The 23,204-nt window shown below is 41.4% G+C and overlaps 1 protein-coding gene across 1 annotated transcript in view; it reads right to left on the bottom strand.

Annotated features, from left to right (window-relative positions):
- The window catches only part of igsf11 (immunoglobulin superfamily member 11), a 267,251-nt gene extending 250,061 nt beyond the window's left edge, over nt 1-17,190 (bottom strand). The window contains exon 1 of the mRNA XM_008107885.3: nt 16,669-17,190. Coding sequence (XP_008106092.1) covers nt 16,669-16,738 — 70 coding nt within the window. The 5' untranslated portion in view covers nt 16,739-17,190. The remainder of the gene's footprint in view (nt 1-16,668) is intronic.
- Between the last annotated feature and the right edge of the window lie 6,014 nt (nt 17,191-23,204).

Raw genomic sequence — 23,204 nt, 5'->3', positions numbered from 1 at the left:
GCCTATGCCTGACCTAAAGAATTGTGCAGTCACGAGGATTCAAAGGGTTAGAATATAATGCCACAACTACACATAATTACTCATAAACTAAGTGTCAGGTTCTTTTATTTTGCAACATACACACACCACAAAATTCCCATGTAGACTACAATCTGAAGCAGAAAATTAGGAGATACATCTTGTTCTGTTTTCTTGCTCTGCTCTTCTCCCCTCCTCAAATGAAAGAAAAGATGTGAATATTCCTGCATTTCTTCTGTGAGGAAAAATAACTTAGGAAGCAACTCTGAATAGAACCCCACCTTCTCTCTCTACTTTAAACTGCAATCCTCCTAGCTGAATTTTGTGAATTTATATTCAGGCAGTCCCCAAGTTACAAATATATGACTTACATAATTAAGAATGGGGGTGCCATATAATCCAGTTCAATGTGGATTTTATACAGCTGTGTGGAAGGGACCTTAGTCATGATCACGTGAACTATAAAGTTCCATAGAGAATTTAAATGTACTTTAGGATTTTTGTCTGCAATCTAAAGGAAACTCATTCTCTAAAGCTATATTTATTATGGAAGGAACCACTGTATTAAACATAATCCAAAGGAAAAAATAAAAACAATTGGTGCATTTTAAACACATCACATGTCCTGTTAAAATGATGGTAAAGTACACACCAGCACCAGTCTATATATTGAAACTGTCTAAGATTTGCTTCAAAAATTAGTATCTGGCAACACGTTTAGAGAACTGTCTTCAAAATCTTATCAGGCAGCAAAGAACAAACCCCAAACTTCTAAAATGTTAGGATTCAGAGCAATTTAGTCTGAAACAATCCCTTTGCATTCAAGCTGACTGAAAACATAACCACATGACATTTAAGTTTAACTCAAAAGTAGACAAATTAATGTGACAATGAATACTTCATATCCAAAAGTTACAAAATAAAAGATGCAATTATTAATAGATATAACATAAGAAGAAGAGGATTCTGAGGAAACGTTACAGTAGAGATCGATTAGATCCATCAGTTAATAAAACAGTGCCCACTCATTCCTTTATTAAGTCTGTCAGAAGCTGCATTTCCATCTAAAATTAGCAGTTGTGTTATAGAAAATGAAGTTGACTCTGAGCTTAGACACATGTAAATTCCCATTGATTTCTGTGAAATTTACTTTCAAATAAATGTGTTTAGAATTGGAAGCAAAAATTCTTAGATAAAATAAGCAAAGTGACTGGGTACATTTTATCGTACAAATAAAAATTCTACCAGATATATGCCAAAATACTTATTCAGCACAAGGAAGGCCTAGGATACATGCAAACATTTCCTTCTTTGGGATTGGGACACATAAATTTGTTATTTAACAAATGTAGAGACAATCTGATCATAAAATAAAATGTCAATATTATTAATGAGATATTCCCAATTATAAAAGCCTATTTCCCACAAACCTACCTGAATAGTTAAGGTGTGATCCTACCAAGGACGTCTAAGGGCCCTTCCACACAGCCATATAACCCACAAAATCAAGGCAGGTAAATTGCAATATCTGCTTTAAACTGGGTTATCTGAGTCCACACTGCCATATAATCCAAGTTCAATATGGATTTTATACAGCTGTGTGGAAGGGGCCTAAGAACCACATTATGTAACAACGTGAAATGTAGTAGAAAATTATTATGGAACGGTGCCCACTGTAGGACTCCAATGCCCATCATGTCCCAACCATCAATGCCAATGGTGATGACAACAATACTTCAACAATATCTTGGAAGACTGGGAAATCAGGTCTGTTGTTGGAGACAATTGTATTCCAACAACAGTTTTCCCTTCTCTAAGAAAAATCAAATGAAGTCCAAACCAATCTAAACATTGTATTCATAGGATCGGCTAAGGTATCAAACTATTTGTGTTCAAGAGATAAAAACAGGACTTGAAAAATTGTTTGAACTGCAACCAACCAACCAACCAACCAGCAGCCACACTGGCTGTAGAATTCTGGGACTTGCAAGACAGAAAAAGTAAACCCCCCAAAATGAAGTTATGAAGCATTTCTGAAACCTCTACTCAATATGGACTCCCACTGCCTTCCTTTATGGAAATGCTGATCTAAGAAAACTAGGGATTCAGGCAATGAGAAGGCTGATTAAGACCGGTTCCACACAGAGCTTTAAGCCATGCCCAACTAGGTTTAAGAAACCCGCTTGGGTGCAGGTTAAAGTTTGCATACCTCCCCACAAAGCCTGTGCCTAGATACCAAACAACCCCCGCCCCAGGAAAGGCCTAAAAATTAAACATTACTCACTTGGCTGCCATGAAACTGCTGCTGGAGTCCTCCTGGTGCATAGAAATTATGCCAGCAGGAGCGATTTTCCTCCCCCCCCCCCCTCTCCTAGCACGTCATTTCTAAGTGCCAGGAGGACTCCGGCAGCAGTTTCAGGGTGGTTGGCTGAATAATTTTTAATTTTAAGGCCTTTTCTGGGTGGTTTTTGGAAGGGCTAGGTGCTATCTTGGGTTTTCTAGGCTTCAGTAGTGCGGAAATCCCGAAACAGATCTATGGATTGGGTCTGGGTATCGTGCAACGCGATCCCTGGGCCCAATCAACACAGGACCCCCACTTGGAAATATCCAGGCCTTTCCAGGTGTTAAATTAATTCGGGACAAAGCAAGGTTTTCCTGCTTTGTCTCAAATTAATTCAGTTTTACCAGTGGTATTGTTTGGACACCTCCGGTAAAAGCACACAACCTCGTGTGTTTTGGGCCCTGTCTAGATGAATATGATTATATCAACTTATAGAAACACAACACACACTCAAAGAATTTGACATCACAAAGCTTTTGGCACATGTCTAACATTCTTTCCCAATGCACTCTGAAGATTACTGAAGGAATAATGCATACACACTTTGTTGCTTTCTAGCCACTAAAGATAATAACTTGCCTCACTGCAGTTTGCACACAAGTAACGTTGTCCAGTACCCAAGTTAAGAGAAGGCTAAAACACTATGTTGCTATAAACTGGATATAAGAATTTCACCAGTCTGTAGTTTTATACATCCATTCAGAAAGCTGCCATAATACCCCCACCCAAAAAAAATTTAGATAATAGAAGGGGAGATTAGAGAAGAGGGAATGCACTGTAAGGGTGAGAAAGGCAACAGTGGACCTATAGCCTTCAGATGTTGCTGGAAGCTTCACAGAAATGAGATAACTACAAACATTCACCATCTAAACCAGATGCAATGATAGATATAGACAGTAAATCCTGAGTAGATTATAACTAGCAAGGGAGCCAAAGCTACTGCTGCTAAACTCCTGCTCTTCTACACAATTATTGTGTTTTTCACCTGAAAAAAGCAGAAAGAGATTTATCTAAAAGTATGGGTGCCCCATGTCATACAAGGTTTCCTTAAGTGGCCAGTTTCCTTTCTACTGATCTGCATTATTTTACATAAGTTGCAATCCTTAAAATGTTTAAAACTCAAATTGGGCAACAAGTACAATTAACAATTATCACAACCAAGAATCTTTCTATAGCCACATCTACACAGACACTTTACCTAGGACTGATCCAGAGTTTGGAACTCCATATTCACCCTGAGAAAATCCATACAGCCAGCCCCAAGTCTTTGCACCATCAGGAAGTCTTTGCACCATCAGGATAACTGACTAGCAGTGCCAAACCACACTTAGTGCCCCCCACATGTTTTCATTGTAGAGGTGACCACCAGCCAAATGATGAGCTGCCATCACTTGTCACCTGGAATGATGTTGTCCAAGGTGCCAGACCAACATAGGATAGGGGAGGAGAAAACAGAAGAATTCCCACTCCTTTTCCCCTTCCGCTTTTCCAATAGTCCTATTAGGTGAAATAAAACCTCTTTAACACAGCTTTTTTGTATTAATCAATATGTAGAGTTGTCACTATTTTTATTTATTTTTATTTTTAATGTTTAAAATTCTAATCTAAACAGTAATGTAGATTAGAGGAAAAGGAGTTCACCATTCAGAGGAAAGATTTTTAATTTGTTTTGTGTTTTTTTTTACTTGTAACTCAGACTGAACTGATTTCATCGAAATGAGTTTATTTGCTGATTTCTTACTCATACACATGCCTGGTCACGCTTCTTTTTAAATACATGTGTGCATATCTTTGTCCAATTTACCACAGAAGACACAGTGATGTGGAGGGGATCAGGTTATCAATAACTGATAGGGTCACTGTGACAAATCTCATTGGATAAAGATCTAGTGTCTCTCCAAAATTGTTGTGCTCTACTTGAGAAGCTGGTTGAAATTGCTGTAAGATAACCTTGTATTTCAAATCCTCAGCCTCCAGACAGTCAAGCCCGTAGCCAGCAGGGTGGAGGGAGTGGGGGTGGAGGGTTACAGGTTCAACACAATGCCTCCCCCCCCCCACACACATACAAAAAAACCTTTTCAAGTTAAAAAAACTGGTTTACTCATGAATTTTAACTGGCTAACCAAATCCCCATGGAAAGTCTATGAGAAGCAAAAATTAGAGTTCCTCCAGAACTACAAGCACTATCTCAACCAAATTTTGAAAATGTAATCACACTATCATTACCTACCTTTCCACCAATTTATAACTGCAATAGCAGCAACAACCAGTGTGATGGAAGCGACAAAGTTTTGACATTGTGGATGTTTAATAAGAATTTTCAACATGAAAACAACGTAATCCACCAAAACTGACATCAGATTCAGACTTCCCAGGTTAAACTCCATAAGAAAAAGGTAAGTTTAAATACAATTTACAATGTTTCTAGGTATATAACAATTATGATAATTTGTGCTTGCTTTAAAAGTTTATACTTTACTTTTTCCCTAAATTATCAGATTTTGAAATTCTAGATAAAAGATGTTTGACTTGAGTATCATAGGAAAACAGTAGCTTTACTACAAAACCAATGAAATATTCCTTTCATAGACAGGAAAAACATGAAGCTCCTGGTTCAGTATGGCAGCAATGTGAAAGTGTCAACCATTTCCAGGGATGATATCCACTCTAGCACATGCCAAACTATATTCATTCCCTGAGAAACAGTTCCAACAAACACATTTACTTTTATGCAAATGTTTTAAGAGCTTTTCAGCTCACAAAAATGAATGGTCATGCAAATACTCTGGAGCAACAGTGCCAACAGAAGGTGCAAACACTGCAACTTACTGCTTTTCAGGATCTTGAATATGCCTATAAAAATGGGGAAATCTAGTTTATTGCTCTAAAGAACTCTAAATGTGTTGTGTGTGCAGTTCTCCTTGAAAGAAGCTGTTTACAAGCACTCTTCCATACTGTATTCAAAAAAATATAATAGCAGCATCATGCTAAATAGATTGGCCAAATATCCCCTCAGGGGTGTAATGGGGAATACTGCTTATTTACCATAAGATGTAAAATGCTCTCTAGTGGTTAAGATTTGGTCCAAGGAGTCAAGGATATGCCATCTATTCATTTCAGTGCCGACTTGAAACACTGAGTGTCTCTACTTTCTGTTCTGTAATATAGATATAAACTATTTTAGCTATCTTCAAATAGATTTTGCACATACATCATTCTATTTGGAGTATTTTTAATAACTCCTGTGATCAGGACATTTTGTATCAAACAGAACTCCGGCACAAGAGATGAACTCAGCCAATACGTTATGGTTAAGATGAAAAGAATATTTGGCAATATTTAGGGGGAGGATTAAAAAATGTTTTGTGATTATCAGTAATAATAATAATAATAATAATAATAAAACTTTATTTATAACCCGCCACCATCTCCCCGATGGGGACTCGGGGCGGCTTACATGGGGCCATGCTCAGACACCATACAATATAACAAAATAAAACAATATATCATAACACAATATAATAGTACAAAAATAATCATATACATTACAACACAAATCAGAGCAGACAGGGCGGGCCACATGAACATTTAATTAAAAACTCGGGAGAGAGAGGCATATAAATAAAGGGAACAGGGGTATAAGATGGAACAGTCCAAACAGACCAAAGGATAAAATCCAAGGGGAGTAATCAAAAAGGTATATAACATTTACTCCCCGAAGGCACATCGAAAAAGCCATGTTTTTAGATCTTTCTTAAAAGCCAATAAGGTGGGGGCTTGCCTGATCTCAGAGGGCAATGAATTCCACAGTCGGGGGGCCACAGCAGAAAAGGCCCTCTCTCTCGTTCCCACTAGACGGGCCTGGGATAAAGGCAGTGGCGAAAGAAGGGCCTCCCCGGATGAGCGGAGGGATCGAACAGGTTTATAATAGGAGATACGGTCACGAAGGTAGGTGGGTCCCAAACCGTTTAGGGCCTTATAAATGATGGTATTCACCTTGAATTGGGACCGGAAGGTGAACGGCAGCCAGTGGAGCTCTTTGAACAGTAAATCTTGACTGGAGAATCCTGGATTGATTGGAGTCTTTTACTAATGACAATTGTTGTAATTTGGGACTTATTCTGCACAAAATTTGCACATGTGTTATTGTTTTTTGTTGTTGTTGTTGTTGTTGTTATAAACAGCATGTTCTTCTGAATCAACTGTATTTTCTGTACAGAAATGCCATTTCTTCAGAAGAAAATGTTGATTTCTGCACCAGAAAATGCATTTGTGAATTTTACACAGAACAAGTCCCTAAGTACAGAACATGAAAATATTTTTGTGCATAAATATTATTTCTGGTGCAGATGATGAATACACTAATATGTTACTTAAACAGAAAATGGTGTACAATGTATTGTCAAAGGCTTTCACAGCCAGAATCACTGGGATGTTGTGTGGTTTCCCAGCTGTATGGCCATGTTCTAGCAGCATTTTCTCCTGATGTTTCACCTGCATCTGTGGCTGGCATCTTCAGAGGATGTGAAGGTAGTAAAACAAGTGAAGTATATATACATGTGGAATGTCCAGGGTGTGATGAAAGAACTATTGTCTGTTAAACACATATAAAGGGGTGCAATTAGCAAGCTAGATTTTGTATGTGTTGAGTGGGATCCACTCATTAGCATGTGAGTAGGGCATTTGCATGGAATAAATCAAGGACTAGTGAACACCACCTAGATAAAGGATGTCTCTAAGCAGCAAACAATTCAAAGGGAACAAAGGCCAGGTTGTTAAATACTTCCTGTCTTTAACAGACAATGGTTCTTCCCTCCCACCCTGGACATTCCATAGTTATATATCCTTTACTTGCTTTACTACCATCAGATCTTCTGAAGATGCCAGATGCAGGTGAAACGACAGGAGAAAATGCTGTTAGAACACAGCCATACAGCCTGGAAATCACGCAACACCTCACCAAAAACGGTGTTTTCTGTACAAAAAAAACAACACAAAAACACATGCAAAATTTGTACAGTGGAAGTTCCAAACTGTAAAGAGTCTTCTAAATCTGAGTTTTCTAAGACTTTCCTTGCTGTGGGAAGAAAATTGCTAAAATTACTCATTGCTTCTTTCGGGAAATACATTTGTGAAGAACTACGTTCTCAATTATAGTCAAACCATAAAATTTGCTAAGAGTTTCAGTTCCTGCATTTTGTGGGCAATTAACATAAGATAATATTTCTCTTGCTACATCAAAGTAATGCAGGAATAGTTATCCAACCATAAAGCATCTTACACCTGTCTAGGTTGTGGTTGAGATGTTTTCAGGGTAGATGTTAATAATCAACTGACAATCAAAGCAAGTTCAACTCACTACTATTCCAGGTAAAACTCATAGTGTAGACAAGTCATACATGAATCTTCAGTATTTGGGTTAGTGCTCCTCTTTGTATACACCTACTCAAGCATTTAGATCTATGCTGAAGGCCACCACAGATGGGGAGGGCCTCTCCTGTTTCACCACATAGTGTACTGTTCCCAGTGGTGAAAGTACTCTGAAGGATGGCCTTCAGAGTACTTCCATCACTGGGAACAGTACATTATGTGGTGAAACAGTAGAAGGCCTCCCCATCTGTGGCATCCCAGTTATGGAATGCCCTTCCTTAATAACTGGCAGAGATATTTCTATCAATTCAATGTTAATTTGAACTTTGTTCTTCATCCAAATTTTTGAAACTAAGTGACTATGACTTAGCTTTGATCTATTAGACTGCCAGATTTGTATTTTGTTTTAGTCTATTTTGCTACCTGCTGTAAATTGTTTGAGTTTTACCATGCCATGAGATCTTTGGATATAGTGTAAACATTTCAATTACAGAAATTTCCCACTTATAGTACAAGTTAGGAACTGCAGAACTGTCAGAAAGTGGAATTGGTTGAATTATGGAATCCAGGGGTTTTTAGCTTTGAAATGTATTTTGGCTGCACAATATGTAAATGATATACTACAGTATATCTTAGCATATGTGCAAGTGGTTCCAAGCAAGCCTCACGGGTAAAAAGAACTGATAACAAAAAGCAGATCCCTCATCAAATTAGTAGAACATGTCTGTAATTCTCAAGCACTGAAAAGGATGTCACAAAGTGAGACATCCAAAGGCAGGAGAAACCTGTAATTTGTCATTCTAATTGAGCCTACAAACCTTACTTTGATAAAAGAGCAGCTTGAGGAGCTGGGTATATTTAGCTAGGAAAAAAGATGGTTAAGAAATGACATGTTAGTCATGTTTAAATATTTGAAAGGATGTCATATTGAAGATGCAACAAGCTTGTTTTCTGCTACCCCAGAGATTAGGGCACAGAGAAATGGATTCAAACTACAGGAAAAGAGACTCCACCTAAATATTAGGGAAAACCTCATAATAATAAGAGCTGTTAGATAGTAGTGTTGTGCTTCTGTATGGAATTGCTGTTTGTTTTGTGTAGTTTCATTCATTTAGTCTCATTTTCGTATTTGTTCCCACTAACGAAAATAGGGCACCTATACAAACAGAATTTTCATCTGGCTTACGGAAAAAAAATGTTCAGACCATTGGTTGCAAAGGGAGGGCTTCCGAAGCTCACCCTCCCACTCGGTTTTTGGGCTAAAGGAGTTAAAATTGCCACACACGGAGGGCATTTCGACCTCTTTTAGCCCACCAACTTTTAAAATGTTTGGGTCTTCCCCAGAGTACTATTGTTATTAATACTATTATTATTATTATCATCATTATTATTACTATTATTATTAACACCCATTGGCACACATCAGCTGTCATGGGGAAGCAGCTCTCTCTCAGATTCAGCTTAAGGTCGCTGAATAACTACTGTTATTAATATTAATATTATTATTACGATCCTTTAGTACACATAAGATGTAATACGGAAGCACTTCTCTCTCAGACTCAGCTTAGGGTACCAGAGTAACTATTATTTATATTAAAATTATTTTTAACACCCATTGGCACACATCAGCTGTAATGGGAAAGCAGCCCTCTGTCAGTGCCTACTTATTGTTACGGGGCCCAAAACAAAAGGAAAATGAAAGCAAGCACCATGACTGTGCAGCTTTCATTTTCGTGTTGCCTCTCATTTCCTACGAAAATGTCGTCATTCATTTTGTGTAGATGAACAGTTGAAACTAAACAATAGCACAAAGGAAACGAAGGGAAAAAATTCATACACATCTCCATTAGATAGTGGAATACACTGCCTCAGAGTATAATGAAATCTCCTCTAAAGACTTTTTAACACAGGCTGGATAGCCATCTGTCAGGAGTGCTCTGATTGTCTATTTCTGCTTGGCATGGGGTTGGACTGGTGGCCTTTGTAGTGTCTTCCAACTCTAAGATTCTATGATGCTAGGAACTTCAATATCTTGCATATAATGCCACTATTTCATCTGCAAGCAATACCTGTGCTACCAATAACCATTATTTTTGCTTTAAAATGATACTTCCCTCTATTAATTCCACAAAAAAGATACAATAGACCTTTGCTTTCCACTAGGGTTTGGTTTCAGGAGCTCCCATGATACCAAAATCAAGCTTTATTACATACAGTGGGATAGTAAAATGCCATCTCTTAAATAAAATGGCAAATCAAGGTTTGCTTTTGTTTGTTTTTGTTGTTGTTGTTGTTGTGTTTTTGTTTGTTTTCAAGCCATGAATAGTTGAATTCATGGATGAAGGAATTGTGGATATGGAGGGCCGGTTGCTCAGAGCACGGATTTGAATGAACAGTTGTTTGCTTATGTCTACTACTGCCAAAATACAGAAGCAGAGGAAGATATACACACACATTTAGATCAGATAAGACACAAGGAAAAAAAATCCACACATAAAGTCGTTCAGCATATTTGTTAAAAGTTGGCTGGGGTCCTGTTCTGGAATTGCATACATTTGTCCAAATTGTCACAGCTGAAATGGAGAGCAAATCTAAGCACTACAGATACATCAGAAGTCTGGATCTGGCATACAGTTCCTGCTGTCATTCTGAATGCAATGGTTTATAATTAGAAAATCTTAGACCCAAAAAAAACCGTGAGAACATGTAATTATTTTTGCCACTGATATAGACTTTGAGTGACTTACATAGACAAAAAGAAGGATAAATTTGTTGTACTGCACTGTTGCAGAGAATTACTGTTGAAGCTTTGGTACAATTGAAAAGAAAGCAATGTTTTCTTTTGGGTTACATGGTACAAATGCCTAGCAATAGACAGCTCTCAAAGCATTACTACGTTGGGTAGGACCTGAAACACTTCTGATCTCTGCTATTCTGAATGAACCTTTCAATACCAAGGCAAAAACTGATTTTGTGTTCAATATGTATAATGTTTTCCTTCTGCCATTCAAGCTGTTGTTTTCTAGTTCAGAAGATCTAGAACAGTCTGTTGGTAGAAAGCTCTGATATAAGAAAGAAAAAACTCTAATCCAATGTTTCTCAACCTGAGGGTTGGGACCCCTGGGGGGTCACGAGGGGATGTCAGAGGAGTCACCAAAGACCATCAGAAAACGCATTCACATTTGGGAATATTGAGTATTCGTGCCAAGTTTGGTCTAGATCCATCATTGTTTGAGCTTTCTGGATGTACATGAACTACAACTCCAAAACTCAAGGTCAATGTCCACCAAACCCTTCCAGTATTTTATGTTGGTCATGAGAGTTTTGTGTACCAAGTTTGGTTCAATTCCATCATTGGTGGAGTTCAGAATGCTCTTTGATTGTAGGTAAACTATGAATCTCAGCAACTACAACTCCCAAATGACAAGATCGATTCCCCCCCCCCCCCCAACTCGACCAGTATTCAGATTTGGGCGTATCAGGTATTTGTGCCAAATTTGGTCCAGTGAATGAAAATACATCCTGTATATCAGATATTTACATTACAATTCATAACAGTAGCAAAATTACAGTTAGGAAGTAGCAACTAAAATAATGTTATAGTTGGGGTTCACCACAACATGTGGAACTGTATCAAGGGGTTACGGCATTAGAAAGCTTGAGAACCACTGCTCTAATATACTGTATACTGAAACAACACTACTTCTCTCCTTGCAATTTCCCACTCATGCCCTTTCTGCATGCACCTTATCCTTTTGCAATAAATGCATAGCCACCCATTTGCTATACAAGATCCAGCAATCTTCTCTAGAGAGTGTGCTTCTGTTCTCAGCCTTTTCAACTTATAACCACGTTTTGAGTCTAAGAAAAGATTGCAAACTCTTGCCTTAATCGATTTTGCAAACCTCTCATGAACCAAGATCTACAGTAACAGTCTTCTTTACTGAGTGACACATCAGGCTCCTTTTCACAACTTTCATTCCTAGTTAGGCTGAGGTGGATCAAGTGGCTCTATATCAGGCATGGGCAAACTTGGGCCCTCTAGGTGTTTTGGATTTCAACTCCCACAATTCCCAACAGACCCGGTCCTTTCCTTTTCCCCCTGAGTCGCTTAAGCAGCTGAGGGGGAAAGGGAAGGGGCCTGCGGCTGTTAGGAATTCTGGGAGTTCAAGTCCAAAACACCTAGATAGTCCAAATTTGCTCATGCCTGCTCTATATTCACCTGTTGTGCAAACTCTTGGTAAGGTTTTTAAGGCTAATTTTGAAAATCTAGAACTAATTTTGAAAAACACTTCCACAAGCACTTTCTTTTGCTCTCACTCCACCATCACCATTTCAGGATCTTTTCAAACAAATTACACCCTTTTCACCATAAGCTAGAAATCACATGGCTCATTTGCACAAACACCCATTTAAATACACACACAACAGATATCGCTATCATCACAACTTACCAGAATCATAGCAATCTTATCGACCCATTAACAGTTGGGAATAATCATAACATATAGACACATTCAAGCACATACATAGAAGCTCCACCATAAGGTAACCCTATAACAGGATTTAAGGGTGTGTGACATACCTAAAGTCACCTATTGGGTTTTCATAGCTGAGTTGGGATATGAACCAGGATATTTGCAATAAAGCTGGCACAAGAGCAGAATACAAAGCCTCTGTGTTCACCTCAGATACAATGGTTTATGAAGCATGGAATTGGTGTCCAAGTCAAGCCACTTTATGACCGAATGAACTGTTGTTCAAAGGCCATCAACAAATTCACTTCAGTTACAATTCTCAAAAATTCAAAAAGACTATGACAAAGGAATTCTGAAAACACTTTAGGATAGGCATGGGCAAACTTTTTTGTCTTGGAGCAGCATTGTGGGCCCGACCACAAGGGCCGGGCTGGGAAAGAGGGTAACCAAGCACACGCTGGGTGGGATGGACCCAGGAGGGGGAGGGTCTGGGAGAAGGTGGGGCCAGGAGCTGCCAGGTCATTCTCAGGTTGTCCTCCTGGCATAAGAACGGGGCTGCTCACCCCATCCTTATGTCGGGAGGAGAACAAGACATGTGGTGACTGCCCCGATCCTCCTTCCCAATACTCTTCTCTTGATCTTCAGGCTGTCCTCTCAACATTATGCTAAGAGGAGAGAGAGACAGGAGATGTCCAAGAGCACTCTGGCAGGCTCTCAACCACTGCGTGCCTTCTTCAAGCCACCCTCCCGGCATAAGGACAGGGCTGCTCATACCATCCTTATGCCGGGAGAAGGGCAAAACACGTGGTGGCTGAAAGCACTCCAGAGGGTTCTCAGCTGCTGCATGCCTTTTCCCCATCCTTTCTACAAAAGGATGTGGTGGACTTTATGCCAAAGGGACAGGAAAAATGAGGAGGGCCTAAGACAAGTGCCTAGGGGGGCGCATTCAGCCCCTGGGCCTTAGTTTGCCCATGCCTGCTTTAGGGGCATAGTGGTGCTCTGGATGAAGGAAACTGGGATGGGGTGAATTGAAGTGGGGTGAAAAGAAATATATGTGCTGCAGAGTAAGACCAGGAAAATAGAACAGAGAATCAGCAACAGGTGCACTTTGCAAAGAAAATAGTAAAACTATAGACTGCTTGGAAAGAAATTCCCCAAGCTGGTAGCAGAGGCTCAGGGAGTGCTGCAGAACCAAATTAAGGTGCATTTACAAAGATATAAAACAAACCGCGAGGCAGCTGGTACAGTTCTGAATCTGGATCTTGGCAACAGGAACCTCAGTCCTCAACAAACAAGCTTCATGGCACAAACCGTCCCATACCAACACAACACACAGAGGAAAGAGAGCCAAGTTTTAAGAAAACTTTCGCTAAAACAGTGTGAATGCAGCAATACAAGATGCAGCAATACAAGAATGATACTCCACCAATCACTGTACACCACCTTGTTCACAATTGCTTAATACCTGCATGCAATCAAGCCAGACAATAGCAAATCCGATGCCTTTCATTTGTAAAATTTATAAAAGGCAACTGTTATTTCCATCCGTTTGTTAACAGTATTAATTTTACAAAAGTAACTATATGTCTCCAGGTGTTTCCCAATTTGGTTTTGAAACTACCTAATCTACAATTAGGTTTCACTGATTTCAATTAGTTACTTTCAAGTAAGTATGCTTGGAGCTGAGATCTTTACTACGGATCAATTCACAAGATTACAACCCCCTACATTCAAAGCATCAGTGTTCATGGTTCCATTTATCCACATCCAACAAATATGTACTCTCTAGGCATTTTCCAGGTCTTCCAGTGTGACTCTATGGCATTCTTGGATCAGAAGCCCTTCATTTCAATAGTTTGCTATTATCCACTGCTTTACATATCCATACAAAGTCCATACAAACTCAATGGATAAAGGGATATTGTATTGTATGTGGAAACCATCATTCCTATTCAAAGTGTAACAAATCTGTACATCCTCTGCAAATGTTAAAAATCCTAATGCATTACACAGCAAATCTGTTATCACTTCTCAATGCAACATTGATGTCTGTCTGTCTGTGTGTGTGTGTGTGTATTTGCTGTGTATTATGTCTTCAAATGGATTTCTCTTGTACAATAAAAGATTAAAGACTTTATCTCATCAGAGCCATAGGAATTGCTGCAAAAGGTCCACAACTTAATTCCAAAAATACAAAACAAATACATGTTAACATTGGAACCTGAGATTATTTGGGGTTTAACAAGGATTATGTCCAAATAGTTACTCCACTGTATGAAAACCTTTCTGAATTTGCGTGCCAAAGAACATTTTCCCATAATGAAGAGGAAACAATTAGCATAAAAGCAGGACATAAACCTAAAGTAAAACATGTGATCAAATCTGGTTTCAAATTTAAACATTATAGGCTGCAATTTTACTTGATAACCCTCTGTGAACTCAAAAGAGAAGTGATTCTGCAACGTAAATATGACTGTCCTACTAGACCAAGTTTTAATTAAATTGAGTTGCTGTGAGTTTTCTGGGCTGTATGGCCATGTTCCAGAAGCATTCTCTCTTGACATTTTGGCAGGCATCCTCAGAGGTTATGAGGTATATAGGAAAAAACTAAGCAAGAAAGGTTTAAATATCTGTGGAAATTCCAGGCTGGGAGAATGAACTCTTGTCTGTTGAAGGCAAGTGTAAATGTTGTAATTAATCACCTTGAATAGTATTGCAATGCCTTACAGCTTCAAGGTCTGGCTGATTCCTGCCTGGGGGAATCCTTTGTTGTGAGGTGTTAGCTGGCCCTGATTTTTTGATATCTAGAATTCCCGTTTTCAGAATGTTGTTCTTTATTTACTGTCCTGATTTTAGAGGTTTTTTTAATACTGGTAGCCAGATTTTATTTTCATGGTTTCCTCTTTTCTGTTGAAATTGTCGACATGCTTGTGGATTTCAATGGCTTCTCTGTGTAGTATGGCATGGTGGTTGTTAGAGTGGTCCAGCATTTCTGTGTTCTCAAATAATATGCTGTGTCCAAGTTGGTTCATCAAGTGCTCTGCTATGAAAGTGCTCTGAAAACGGGGGAAGTCTAGACCTGAAACAATTAGGGCCAGCTAACACCTCCCAACAAAGGATTCCCCCAGACAGGAATCAGCCAGGCCTTGATGCTACATGGCTTTGCAATGCTAATCAATGTGATTAATTGCAACATTCACACTTTCTTCCAACAAACAGGAGCTCTTTCTCCCACCCTGGACCTTCCACAAATATATAGACCCACTTGACTAGTTTCCAGCAAACCACACAACCTCTGAGGATGCCTGCCATAGATGTGGGCCAAAAGTCAGGAGAGAATGCTTCTGGAATATGACCATACAGCCCGAAAAACTCACAGCGACCCTTCGGCAACACATTTAACTAAATTCATTGCAGTACTCCGATCCTAACAAGGAAACTTTTTCCTAAATCAAACTTTTCCACATTCTTCCAAGGAAGCAATGTGAAAGCCAACGCCGTTGATTAAGCAAAGGAACTTCACCTTATCAAACCGCCAAAGTGAAAGTTAACTATCACAGAAGCCAGGATTAAAAATAGAGGAGATAGAGCAGGCATGGGCAAACTTGGGCCCTCCAGGTGTTTTGGACTTCAACTCCCACAATTCCTAGCAGCCTGAGTTTGAGTGTAATTAACACTTCTAAAGGTGATGATTCAGATCACTGGGAGAAATCCCCCATCACTTTTGCAGGACTCAAGAGAAACAAAACTCTTTTGAAAAGTCATGATGAAGCAGGTAACAGTTCTGTACCTGCACGGTTTTTGGAAAAGGAGATGGAAAACACCCAATCCTGACAAAAGACTGCAGGCATGGGCAAACTTGGGCCCTCCAGGTGTTTTGGACTTCAACTCCCACCATTCCTAACAGCCTACCGGCTGTTAGGAATGGTGGGAGTTGTAGTCCAAAACACCTGGAGGGCCCAAGTTTGCCCATGCCTGAAATAAAACCTTCGCAGCTCCCTAGAATACAGTATATACGGTCAGTCACGAGTGGAGGTGCTGTTCTTTGAAAGGTCACATAATCAAAGTGGACTTCTTTTTTTCCCACTCCTCTCCATACACATACACACACGCACAGATAGAGTACATACTGTTCTTTCTTGTTCCGTGTCTGGAAGGAGAGACGAAAGGTGATTTTGCAAAGGGGTGAGAGCGATGGGAAGGTAAGGAGGTGTCGAGGAGAAAGAGAGAGAGGAGAGAAGCTCACGGTGGGACTTTGCATCAACTTGCTCGGGTCTCTTAACACTCCAAGGAGCACGGAGGCTGGCTACCCCAATTCAAGGCGTGATACCGCCCAGGGGCCAAAGTTGTGAGGGCGACTCCGAGGCGGGAGACCAGGCAACGTTTCGCTTAAGGTGAAAGGGGTGCAAGGGACAACCCCTCCCTCCCTCCTTTTCTCCCTCCCTCCCAGGCGCCGCTTACCTCGGAGAGACAGCAGCGCCGCCAAAGGGGCCACCCAAAGCCCCCAGCTCGAGGCGCCCTTGCCAGTCATGCCGAGCTCGGGCGGCAGCAGCAGCGGAGGCGGCGGCGGCAGCCCAAGCGCCCTGCCTCCTTGCGCCTTCTTCTCCTTCCTCCTCCTCTTCGACTGCCGTTAGGTGCCGGAGCTCCCGAGCCGGGGCGGCGGCTCCCGCTGCAGCAGAGCTCCTCCCGCTGCAGCAGCAGGAGCAGCCGCCGCCGCCGTGGCCGTTGCCGTGGTTAATGCTGCCGCTGTTTCTGCTGCTTCTTCTGCTGCTTCCACCACTGCTGCTGTCCCGGGACCGCCCGCTTTGCGCCGCCCGGGAGGCTCCGGAGCCCCGGAGAGGCGAGGCTGCGAGCCGGAGCGAGAGCGCCACCCAGTTGCGGCGAAGGAGGAGGAGGCGCGGCTGCTTTGGACCACTGGACGACGCCCCGCCGGAGGAGCAGGACAAGGAGGAGAAGAGAGGCACAGAGAAAGGGATGGGATGGGATTGGGGGGGGGGGGATTTGTCCGGCTGGAATGGCCTGAGAGAAAAGGGAGGGGCCACCAACGCCTCCCGCTTGGAGAAGGACAGGCGCGTGGAAGCAGCCTGACTCCCTTCTCGCGCGCTCCCCGCCCCCGCCCCGAAAAGGCGCTCGTCCCAAAGTTCGGAGGCTCAACCCCCCCTCCCCTCCGCGCGCGCCCTCGCTCTCCCACCTGCCTCGCGCCCTCTCTCACCTGACCGACCCCCCTCAGCGCCGGGATGGTGGAGGGAAAGTGGGGAGTTTTAGTCCAAAACCCCTGGAGGGCCCAAGTTTGCCCCTGCCTGAAATAAAGCCTCCCCAGCTCCCTAGAATACAGTAGATACTGGACCATTGGACGACCATTCTGTCTCTCTCCAAACGTCTCTCGAGGAAAGAGGTGTGTGTGTGTGTGTGTGTGTGTGTGGAGATGTCCTTAGCCCGTCAAAGGTGCCGAAGCGGACTTTTGGCGAGGAAATGGGGACTCCCCAGGAGCCTTCTCACTCTTCCCAGGAGTGGCCCTCAGGTCTCCTTGGCCACATGGCGCGGAGGGCGCTTTCTGAGGGCAGACAGCTAGAAAAAAAATCGGGGGGGGGGGGGGAGGTTGGAAACTTTTTTTTTTTAGCGAATCATGAAGAATAGTTCCATTACGCAAAATAATTAAGAAATCAGGTTCCATCGATGAACGTCAAGACAGATAAACTTCAGTGGATACTCATGGGGATTTGGTTAACCACTTAAAATTCATGAGTGAGGGGAAGTCATAGAGCGGAGGGAGCAAGCTTGTTTTCTGCTGCCCTGAAGACTAGGACAAGTAGCAACCAGGCCGGGCTGTGGCGCAGGCTGGAAAGTAAGCCAGTTGCAACAAATCACTCTGACCAAGAGGTCATGAGTTCGAGGCCAGCCCGTGCCTGTGTCTTGTCTCTGTCTCTGTTCTGTGTTATGGCATTGAATGTTTGCCTTTATGTGTGCAATGTGATCCGCCCTGAGTCCCTTTCGGGGTGAGAAGGGCGGAATATAAATGCTGTAAATAAATAAATAAACCACAAACTACAGGAAAGGAGATTCCATCTGAACATTAGGAAGAACTTCCTCACTGTGAGAGCTGTTCAACAGTGGAACTCTCTGCCCCAGAGTGTGGCAGAGTCTCCTTCTTTGGAGGCTTTTAAGCAGAGGCTGGATGGCCATCTGTCAGGAGTGCTTTGAATGCGATTTCCTGCTTCTTGGCAGGGGGTTGGACTGGATGGCCCATGAGGTCTCTTCCAACTATGATTTTATGCTTCTAGGAGTGGCCCTGCGGTCTCCTTGGCCACATTGCATGGAGGGCGTTTTCTGAAATCAGGCTCCATCAGTAAACATCAGTGGGCACTCAGCTATGGTTACTGCTTAAATGCTTGGTCCCATAACCATGTTTTAAGTTTTTTTTCCTAAAAGACAAGACAGAGGGGGCTGTTCTGATTTCATGGGGGGGGGGGGAGTTCCACAGATAAACTTCAGTGGCCACTCATGAGGATTTGGTTAACCACTTAAAATTCATGAGTAAACCGGGGTTTTTTTTTTAAACCTGAAAAATTTAGGGGGGGGTGTGAACCCCTAACCCCTCCCCCTTGGCTACAGCCCTGGCAGCCTGGCTCCCCAGCGGGAAATGTAGTCACACCTCTGAGGGAAGCTGAGCAGGTCCCGTGGGGTTAGTTGAAAAATGGGGGAAGGCAAAGTATGCCATTTCTTTCTTTCTTCCCTTTCCTTCTTTCCTTTCTTCTTCCCTTCCTCCCTTCTTATTCAAGGTTATGAACTGTAGTAGTTTTTAAATCTAACTTTCAAGGGAACCAGCATGACAGCCAAGTGCTGGACCAAGAGACAAAGGTTCAAATTCCTGCTTGGCCTGTCCGGAAGTCTGAACTAGTTTGGCCCAAAAAAGTCTACATAGGGACCACAAAATGCAGCATTACCCAAACACAAATCAAGGAACATGAAAGGCACTGCAGACTAATCCAACCAGAGAAGTCAGCCATAGCAGAGCACCTGATGAACCAACCTGAACACAGCATCTTATTTGAGAATACAGAGATTCTGGACCACTCTAACAATCTCCATGTCAGGCTACACAGATAAGCCATTGAAATCCACAAGCATGTGGACAATTTCAATAGAAACGAGAAAACTATGAAAATGAACAAAATCTAGCCGCCAGTATAAAAAAACTCTAAAATCAAGACAATAAAGAATACCACTCAGATAACAGGAATTCCAGACATGAAACAATCAGGGCCAGTTAATACTCCCCAACAAAGGATTCCTGCAAGCAGTAAGCAGCCGTACCTTGAAGCTGAAAGACCATTGAATGCTAATCAAGGTGGCCAATTGAAACATTCACACCTGTCTCAAACAGACAAGAGTTCTTTCTCCCATCCTGGATATTCCACAGATATATAAATCCGACTTGACAAGTTTCCAACAGACCTCACAACCTCTGAGGATTCCTGCCATAGATTTGGGTGAAACCTCAGGAGATAATGCTTCTGGAACGTAGCCATATGGCCCGGAAAACTCACAGCAAGCCAAAGTATGCCCTTTCTTTTTTTCCCTTTCCTTCTATCCTTTCATCTTCCCTCCCTCCCTCCATTCTCTCCATTCTCATTCAAGGTTATGAATCATAGTAGGTTTTTTAATCTAACTTTCAAGGGAACCAGCATGACAACCAAGAGGCCAGACTTAAATTTCTGCTTGATCAATTTGGAAATCTGCTGAGAGGCAACCCCACCTCTGAACTGCTTTGGCCCAAAAAAACCTTGCACTGTTGGGTCACCTTCAGTCAGAAATGACTTGAAGGCACCCAATGACAAATGGTTGAGGTAGTAACTCCTGCAGTTTTCTGTAGCAGGGGGGGGGGGGGAGTATGAATCCCAACTTGAGGTGTTCTATGAGGCATATTACACACAATACATATACGAAAGTATGAATAATAAGGCATATATAAGGTATCTATCCTATCCAATTTGTCATCAATCTACTCTGTGCTTCCTGCAAATCTACCATTTGCTAAATATATGACCCTGTGTTTTTCTTTTTCTATATTTGGCCGAATAGCTTAACTGTTGGTTCATCTCATTGAGTATGAGGTCTGCCCAATGGCCACTTGTGGTCTCTTAATATCCAGTTCGTTAGTCAACATGTCAATCGGTTTTCTTTTGTTTATGCAATATGACCAGCCCATCGTCTTTTTGTCTCATAAATTTCATTGACCACATTGCGTACTCCAGTTCTTTGACACAACTCTTTATTGCTGACTTTGTCTCATATTGTCATGCCACACATCCTTCTTTCCATTGCTCTTTGAGTCACCACCAGTTTTTCCTCTGACTTTGTTGTTGACCATGTTTCAGATACGTACTGTATAATATTGCCGGTAAAACTGTAGTGTTGAAATTATCTGCTCTGACTTTCATTGGCAGCTTGTCATTTGTTAGCACTGTCCGGTTTCGATTAAAAGCCATCCAAGCTGCCTTATGTCTTCTTGCCCATTCACCATTTGCCAAATTATTTGACTGTATTTGCTATCCAAGATACACATATTCAGTTACTTCCTCAATTTTATCCCTGTTTATAATCATGCAGCCCTGGACACACTGCTCATTTTTCATCCATTTTGCAGTATGTCCAAAGTCAAAATATGAGGTATATATATTAATAAAGAAATCACTAATAAAAAAGAAATGGAGAAAATATTATTCATTATTTAAATCTTCAAAATGATATAACAACTAGTTAAGGGATTTGAAAAATGTTACAATGTTACATGTACACCTGAAGTTAATATGAACAATGAGAATGCTACTGTGGCAGAATTTGTCAGAGTTTAGTGGAGATTTCCTGAAATCTCTCTCTAGGACAGGGGTCCCCAAACTAAGGCCCGGGGGACGGATACGGCCCATCGAAGCCATTTATCCGGCCCCCATGGCACAAGGGCAGAAGGGGGTTGGGCTAAATGACCCAAGGGGTCTCTTCTTCTCTTACAACCCTTATTATTATTATTATTATTATTATTATTATTATTATTATTATTAACATTGAGGCTGGGTGGCCATCTGTCAGGGGTGCTTTCCTTGTGCTATCGGTGCACAAAGGCAGAAAGGGATAGGACTAAATGGCCCAAGGGGTCTCTTCCAAAACTCATTATTATTATTGTTGTTGTTGTTGTTAATTATTATTGCTCGGTGGCCAACTATAGTCCGGCCCTCCAATGGTCTGAAGGATCGTGAATTGGCTCCATTTAAAAAGTTTGGGGACCCCTGATATATTGTATGTACATACAACTTGTAAGCCGCTCTGAGTCCCCTTCGGGGAGAGAGAGGGTGGTGTATAAATGTAGTAAATAAATAAATAAATAGTTGTTGTTGGGGTTTTTTTTTTTTTGCACTACAAATAAGACATGTGCAGTGTGCATAGGAATTTGTTCGTATTTTTTTTCAAATGATAATTCGGCCCCTCAACAGCCTGAGGGACCATGAACCAGCCCTCCACTTAAAAAGTTTGAGGACCCCTGCTCTAGGAGATGCCAGTGAACCCCTGGCATAGAGATTTGATGTCACTGGATAATATTCTCTTCCTCACGTGAAGTCAACAGGCAATTTTGGGGAGGGCAGTAGAAGCCAAAGTGCCTATAGCTGTGACACAAGCAGCTCTGCCTTCCAACAGACAGCCATAGGCTGTAGGCATGGCTAGTAGGTTACCAGTGATGCCTTCCACCATTTGCCCCATGAGGCACTTGCCTCTCTCTGCCTAATACAGCATGCCATCTGATGCTGAATTTCAACAAGACAGAAGTAATATTACTGAGAAGTGCATTTTGGATATATGCTATAGAAAAAATTGAGTCTCTTCCTGTCACTCAGACTCATAAGATTCAGAGCACTCCTGAATATATCGCTATACCAAGAATTTCAAGTTTCAGCACTTGCCAGGAGTCATTCTCTCCTGCCCTGTGAATGTGAGAAGACTGTTAAATGAGGGTTTGTTTCATGTATCATTGATACTGATTTTAGTTCACCATCTAAATGTTTTAGTTCATGCCCAAAAATCTTAGGACATTATATTTCAAGGTCCTAGGAAGCTAGGATACTGGAGTCATATTGCATCATTACTCATGCCTCTGCCTTGCCATCCTGTATTTTTTTCCTGAGTTGGAATATGTGTAGCAAGATAGACTTGACAAAGATTTTCAAAGAATATATGGCTAATAGTACTAAAACCATCTCTCTCACACACACTCATTCTTATTCCTGTTATTTGTGTGTTTGTGTATGTGTGTGTGTGTGGGGGGGGGGGGGGGTGTATGCACATCTATCTGTCCCTCCAGGTGATTCTGTGGTAGCTTCCACTGGTAGTTGGGGTGGCAAATTCCTAAAGGGGATTCCTCTTGAACTTTTCTGGGTCTGCTAACTGCACTATCATCATAGCCACCTTCCTCATAGGAACACACACCATGGAAGGTAGTGCAATTGTGGAGGATTTTGCAACTCGAGGGGAAAATTCCAATCTATTGTGGATTGGCTTAAAAATGTCCTATATCCAAGAAAATGTTTATTGCAGAAAATTCTTGTGTTCTACTCACCTCCAGGGCCCAGTAGGCTGAATAAAAGAAAAATAAAATCATATACAGTTAAATAAAATCAAATGAAATAAAATACATACTTCTTTTAGTGCGGAGTATTTCCTCACCAAAGTGAATTCCAGAATATATATGTTGTCTTAGAATGAGGCCAATTTACTCTAAACTAGAGAACATCAAAACTATTTTATTGCCTCATGGTTAATTTAAAAATAGCACGGGGCCAATATACTATATTGGCCAGGACCAAAAAAAAGTGCCCCAATGGCAAAAATCCAGTAGATTTACTGGGACAATAATGTTTGTTCCAGCTGTTTTTGTTTGTTGGGGGGAAAGCAGTAGATGATAACTTGTTGAATATGAGAAACAGTGTTAAATATAGAGTGGGGCAAAA

The sequence above is a fragment of the Anolis carolinensis genome, chromosome 3 (assembly GCF_035594765.1).
Source record: "Anolis carolinensis isolate JA03-04 chromosome 3, rAnoCar3.1.pri, whole genome shotgun sequence".
NCBI classification, from domain to species: domain Eukaryota; kingdom Metazoa; phylum Chordata; class Lepidosauria; order Squamata; family Dactyloidae; genus Anolis; species Anolis carolinensis.
Note: the sequence above shows the minus strand (reverse complement) of the source record. Positions and strands in the feature narration are given on the sequence as shown.